We start from the raw sequence: 6,717 nt of genomic DNA on the forward strand, positions 1-6,717 counted from the left end.
ATTGATGACTTCCCTCAAACCCTGGTGTTCCAAAGCCCCATTCTGCTGCCACAAGAGCAGATCCCTGCATGTCTAACATGTGGCTCTTCTCTTCCCAGACTGCTTATCCTCCGACCCACTACATCCGCAGAGTTCCCCAGAGGAAGATCCACTACTTCACAGGCCTGCAGGTCCTGCAGCTCCTCATCCTCTGTGGGTTTGGAATGTCACCCCTGCCCTACATGAAGATGATCTTCCCCCTCATCATGATAGGGATGATCCCCATCAGGTAGGAAGCTTGGCTGTCTTTTTTGCTTGTCTCCCATGCCTTGTGTCTTCAGGCTTGGATGGAAGTGTGAGGAGAGGAGAGACTGCGGGAGCTGGGCTGGTTTAGTCTGGAGAAGAGAAGAGTGAGAGGGGATCTCATCAATCCGTATAAATATCTCCAGGATGGTGTCACAGGATGGTGCCAGACTCTTTCCAGTGGTGCCCAGTGACAGGACGAGGACTAATGGCCATAAACTAAACCACAAAAAGTTCCACCTCAACATGAGGAAGAACTTCTTTGTGTTGAGGGTGAGCACTGGAACAGCTGCCCAGGGAGACCATGGAGTCTCCCTCTTTGGAGACATTTCCAAACCTACTTGGACACATTCTTGAGAGTCATCTGCTCCAGGGGGATTGGACTGGGTGATCTGCAGAGGTCCCTTCCAATCCCAACTATTCCATGAAATGTGAGTGGTTCCTGCATTTTCCAGACTAACCAGCTCCTGGAAGTGGGTAATGATGAGGGTTTTTTCACCAGCTGCTCAGGCCTGAGGAGGAATTGGGATTTCACTGCTGCTGGAGTTGTGCAAAGGGTTCTGGGCTGGCAGGCTCTCTTCTTCCAACTTCCCAGGAGGCAAAACCTCTCCTTTTTAGTGCCTGTGAGATGCCTGATCTTCCTGAGAAGCCGTAGTCCGGAGCCTCTAGCTGGTACTTGATAATGTTCCTTATCATTTTGCGATTTGATTTCCTCAGGCCAGTGCTCACAGCAGAGCTGGAAACTTTTCCTAAGAGGAATCCTTATCTCCTACCCGGTGCTGTGGTGACCTCACAGACCTCCTGCACTGCTGAGTGCCACTGTCAGTGATCAGTTGGGTGAAACTGGCAACATTTCGTCTTAAAATAGATATTTAAAACTGGGAGAACCCCACAATGTCCTACAGTCTTAAGAGAGAATTGTTGAGAAATTGAACTCATTTCTTCCTTGGGGTTCATTAGCAGTCACTGCCCATCATTCTCCAGTTAAATCATCCATGCTCTCAATCCTTTGGATATAATGGGAGGCCATAATAAGATCTTGGAAGGAATAGATCAAGTTTCCAGTCCACTTGATTATTTTTAGACCAGCATAGTACCAAGTGATATCTGCTTGACTCTGAGCTTGCAGTCCCAGAGATCTTCCCTCTGATCCCAAAGTTCAGGCTGCCAATGTGCTGATCTGCAGAGGCACCTGCTGTGGTGTTTTCCTTGGCTGATAAAGATGGGTCCAGTCCTTTCTGAAACAAAAGCAAATGTCAGAGCTACCGTGGCTTTCAACAGGATCATGGCAGAGCCACTTGGGCTGGGTTTTAAAAGATAAACAGGCTTGGAAAACACTGAAATTATTGTTCCTCTGGTAGTAATGTCTCACCTGCCCTTCACACTGGTGGCACTTGGAGTGCCTGGGTAAGTGGCTGGTGAATATTCCCACTGTGAGCAGTGCTGGATGAGCAGCTCTTGTGGGAATTGCAGCTTTTCACACAGGGCAGCTCAGTGCAGAACAGAAAACGTGGGACACAGCCAAATTCAGGTATTGGACATGGTATAAAAACCTAAATTAGTGTGGAGAGAATGCAGTCAAAAAACCTGATTTTGTACTAAGAGTTAGATACTAATATGCAAATGTATCTTCTTTTCAGTAAATAAGATGCTGTCAGTTTATACCCTCTGTGTTGCTAACTCATTTCTCTTTCCAGGGCAGTTTTTTCCCAGCAGCTGGATAATCAGCCCTGCTGCCAAGAGGAAGATGCTGCTGCCTGGCACAGCACAAGAATTTGCCCTTGGCTTTCCTTCCTCTGATTTCTTTTGCCTTCATGTAGTTTCTGTGGCCTCCAGCCAAGAAGGCAGCACCATGATCCATGAGCTCTGTAGTTAATGACTTTTTCCCAAAGATTTGGCACTCTAAATAGATGAGGCAGTAGAAAAAATTTAATATCTTTTCTCTTTTTTTCTTTTTAAGAAGTGAAGGGGGAAGGAGGAGATGGGACAGCAGCCAGGGGGTAAAATCAAGAATTGAACACAAATGAGTGAGGCATGGCTTGGTGTCCCATCCCCAGCCCCAGCCACGTCCCAAAGCCACATTTCCATCTGTCCAACAGCTTTAGAAACATGATTTGTGCTGTCATTAGTGAGGGATCACTGGTGTGGTCTTAGCTAGATGCTGAGAAGCCACTGAAATCCATTATTGCAGTGGAAAAGAGCCTGTTGGAAGAAAACCTGATCTCCTTGGGTATCCCCAGTTCCTGGTTTGGATTCAGAACTTTGGGATGATGAGGTTTTGGTGGCTCAGAGAAGAATGTTCTCTTCAAGTTGTCTCTTACTGGGCTCCCGTGGCTCTCAAGCATTTTATTCTACGATGGGGCTGTTTAAGGAGATCCTGGTACTTCTCACTGATAAGTGATGTTTGGGATCTCTTGCACAGCTGTTGAAATCTGAAACTGTTTGGTGTTTTATGAGTTACTTTAACAGCTGCAGAGTTGCTTCCTTGTTAAACAAGGGAAAATGCCACATAAATATGCAAAAGCAACTTCATAGTGCCTTTCTCACCTAAATATATTAATTTATGAGGATGTTCTTGCAAAAAAATCAAATTAAAAAATTTTTAAAAAGTAAGGGAATCACTGTGGAGAATCTCCATGTGGAGAAGCCAGACACCAGGTAGGGATGGAGTCTTGGTTGGAGTCATGGCTCTGTATTTTTGTCACCCTGAGTGAGGACTTGGTGGTGACAGAGCTCAAGGAAAGCGACTTTCCTCCTCTGAGGATGAGGATTGTTCTCTTTCCTTCCCAGCTGAAAGGAGGGGGCTCCTTCCAGCAGGACCTTGGCACTGCTGTTCCTATAAACGCTGTGTTTGCTTGCAGGATTGGTTGGTTTTGCTGTGCCCCACTTTGTGTCCTCCCTCAGCTGGGTGAATGTCAGGGACAAACTCACCTGGGAGCCTTGGGACAGAGAGGAAAGTGCTGCCTGGCATAAACAAGGACTGACTGCATCTCTCTGGCTCTGCCTTAGGTATAACCTGCTCCCAAGGATCATCGAGGCCAAGTATTTGGATGCCATGGATGCAGAGTACTGAAGGGTCCCTGGCACGCAGAGCAGCAAAGACAACTCCTTTGGGGCTGGAAAAGGCGTGGGACCATCTCCTGCAGTTTTCTTTCACCACTTCCTTCGTGCTCTGACATTGGCAATGCCCTCCTGTCACAGCTCCACGGGGCCTGTGCCAGACCAAGGGAGCCTTGGACTTGGGAGGACGATGCTCTCTGGAGCTGTGAGGCGAACAAGCTTTATGGAAAATGCAACTTTCCTCATCCCCAACCCCACAAACCCCAAAGACCAGCCTGGCTGCACGGTTGGAGCATCCAGAGTTGTCCTGTGTTCCCTTGTTTGGGTGTGGAGGGGGCTTTTTTAATGCACCACATCCTTTTCTTCCCCAACACTAAGAACAGCAACTGACCCTTGTTTTGTAGAATGACAGCCTTGTCCTGGCCTTTTAATTCAATTCCCAAACTGGTGTTCTGGGTGGGATGGCCTCGTACTAAACCACTGATGTCAGGAGAGATGGTGGCTGTTTTCTCAGATTAGTGGGTTTGGAAGCAGTTGCAATGTGTACTGCTACAATCCACAGCTTTGGATGAATTGTTAATTCCTACAAACGAGCTGGGAACATCCAGAGGCTGGGCTCGCACGGCCCTGTGGATGAAACCCCATCTGGGTTTTGAGCTGGTTGGGAATTGGTTTGGCTCTTTCTCCCATTTCTCCTGGGTAATCAAACACAGAATTGTAGTTTTTGCACAACTGCACCAGTTTTTGCTTGCACCCAGAGGGCAGTTGTGTCCAGGTTGCATATACATATGTACAGTAGTGCCTATGTGTACATATATACATATGGAGTTGTGTATATATTTTGCATAGATATACAAATAGGCCTGGTTCTTTCCAAATATCACAAGTGTGTTGTGCAGTCAGTGTTACCCACCATGTCCTGACCATATTACTTGTTCTCTGCTTCAGTGCTGCTTTTTCTCAGTTGAGATAGGGTCACTTTTATTCCTTTGGAAGCTGCTCAGTTACTGGTTTTGTTCACGTGTTGCTTTATTCAAGGTGTTTCTTTGCTTTCTTCTTCCTGTGGCTTGAGACCTTCATCATTCTGTCTCGAGGCTCCAACGTGTGAACTTTCCATTTAATTTTGATGTACAGAATGCAATGAAAGTTTTCCTCTTTTCACCTAATCAGTCCTCGTTGGTCATTTCATTGTTTCTGTTGTGTGGCTGATTCCCAGTTTTCCCCCGCTCCCGGACGTTATATTATATTTCTGGATGAATCTTAACTTCTGCTGTCTTTTATATTTCAGTTTATTTAATTTTGCTTGTACTATGGTCAGTTTTCTTATTTGGAGTACTGTGAAACAAGCTGCCCTTTAGTTTCAGTGCTTGGCCCTTGCTGCACATCACAGGTCACAACGAAAAGTGTTCAGAAAATTGTGGATCTCAGTGATGAACTTTCAAACGAGTAGAAATGAGGGAAGAAGAGGAATGTAAAATATGAATTTATCAGCACAGAGAAGTGTTTCTTACCAGTTGTTTGCCCAGTAAATGGTGCAGAGTTGTTTTCCTCCCACCCCATCCTCTGCATGGTGAGGGAGACCAACCCAGTCGTGAGGGAGGAAGGCTTTGGGTGCAAAGCTCCTCTGCTGATGCTAAGCCAGGCTCAAGCTGCCACAGATTTGGTGTATTTGCACTAAAGATCAGAAGGTATTTAATCTCTGTGGAGCTGCCTACGGCGCTCAAACACGTGTGCAGAACTCATTTTTTCATTTTCTTACGAAACCCTTTGTACTGAGAGTTGAGGGAGGAGTGAGAGTTTGTAATATCCATGGGTTTGTATATCCCTGAGGGAATTGTAGGGGAAACCCCTCAGCTTAGCAAGCAAAACAATGTCATAGATAGTAAAAACACAACCTTCATGTGGCACCAAGCTGATCTGAGAGGTCCCAGGGCCAGGGTGACCCCCCCAGCGCATCAAGGCAGGGAATTTGGCTTTCAGCAGCCTTGGGGACAGCTCCTGCCACGTTTGGTAAGAGCAGGTACAAACCTCTGTGTGGTTTCTGACCACTTTCCCCAAGATTCCCTGGCGTTTGAGTCATTTCTGTGCCGAGATCACTCAGAGCTGTTAGCAAGGGCTGCGTGTAGGAACAGGGGCAGACAGGATTTCAGAGGTGGCACAACTCTGTCTGATCTTCAGTCAACAGCAAAAGGGCAGGTGACAGCCAACAGTTCAGGACCTGCTGGAAGCCAGGGAGGGCAGAAGCCTGCTGAGGCTGAAATAACATGTTCTTCCCACAGATGTCAAAAGATTGAAGCCAAGCTGCAATCAGAGGTGTCATCCTCTGGCTGGGTAAAGCTGTAACACACACGTGGCCTGCGGGTGAATTCCTGGTGTCTCCGCAGGAAAAAGTCACCTTGTGGGGTGGTTTTCGTGGTGTTTTGGGTGCTGTGGCTGGAGGAAGGAGAGGATGTGCCCAAGGGAACGTGGCCTTGGTCCGCTTTGGGGCTCTGGGTGGGATTTCCTTGGGCACAGAGCCGTAGTGGGGTGGACTGGCCTGTGGGTCTTGCCAGAGGAAATAGGTTTGAGATGCACCCTCCATCCCCCACTTAAGGACCAAAAATGTCCCCATGTAAAGCCCTTTTGAAAGATCAAGTTCAGATAGTGTCAAACGTTGCAGAGAGAATTTAAAATCCAGGCAGCACGGAGGGTTAAATATCCACCACAACTTTGTTCATATCTTTTCTTTTCCTTCACCAGTGTGACTTCAGTGTTTGCATTTTCTCTGTAGCGTCAGTAGGATTCTGTTCTGCGGGGTTTTTGTTCTTACAGAAGTCAGGGGCCAAAGAATCAACCCCCCAGCACAGCTTGGGGGGTGGGGGGGAAAGCTGTGCTGGCTTGGACTGGTTGAACATTTGGGCCTATGTCTCAATATTTGGGTAGAAGGGAGATGTGAGACTCGAGGCCTCTTGTCTCAAAAGGGGTTTTCATGATCCTGCAGAGGATTTATTTTATTTTTCCATGCCTTTTCTCTTCTTGTTTGCTTCTGGTTTTGCTGACTTAAGTGCAGGCGTTTCCAGGAAGTAGCTGAGTAGGGAAGAAGGGTTTGTTCGGAGTTGATTGAGCACTTTAATACTTCTGTGAAGGTTTAAGACAATTAGAATGTAAAAGAAGTTTTATTATAAGCTCTTTATATACGCACAATGCTCTGTATAACTGTTGCCAAAGAACTGAGTCTGAAAGGTGTCAAGAGCTGTTGGGAGAGTCCGTGGGGTTCACCTGGCACTGCAAGGTAGGGAAAAGCTTCTGGAACGAGTGGATTTTGGAAGTTGCTGTTTTGACAGCTGCCAAAACGATCAGAAACTGGAGATAGAATAAAGTTCTACTCTCAAACTT

At 46.8% G+C, this 6,717-nt stretch overlaps 1 protein-coding gene across 5 annotated transcripts in view; it reads left to right on the forward strand.

Moving 5' to 3' along the window:
- SLC4A11 (solute carrier family 4 member 11) overlaps nucleotides 1-6,007 on the forward strand; it is a 90,774-nt gene extending 84,767 nt beyond the window's left edge. For all 5 annotated transcript variants that reach the window (XM_017742423.1, XM_017742424.1, XM_017742427.1 and 2 more), the window contains 2 exons: nucleotides 99-268; nucleotides 3,292-6,007. In XM_017742423.1, the coding sequence (XP_017597912.1) occupies nucleotides 99-268; nucleotides 3,292-3,355 (234 nt within the window). In that variant the 3' untranslated portion in view covers nucleotides 3,356-6,007. The remainder of the gene's footprint in view (nucleotides 1-98; nucleotides 269-3,291) is intronic.
- Nucleotides 6,008-6,717: the final 710 nt, after the last annotated feature.

This window comes from Corvus brachyrhynchos, unplaced genomic scaffold, assembly GCF_000691975.1.
Source record: "Corvus brachyrhynchos isolate BGI_N302 unplaced genomic scaffold, ASM69197v1 scaffold166, whole genome shotgun sequence".
Taxonomy (NCBI): Eukaryota; Metazoa; Chordata; class Aves; order Passeriformes; family Corvidae; genus Corvus; species Corvus brachyrhynchos.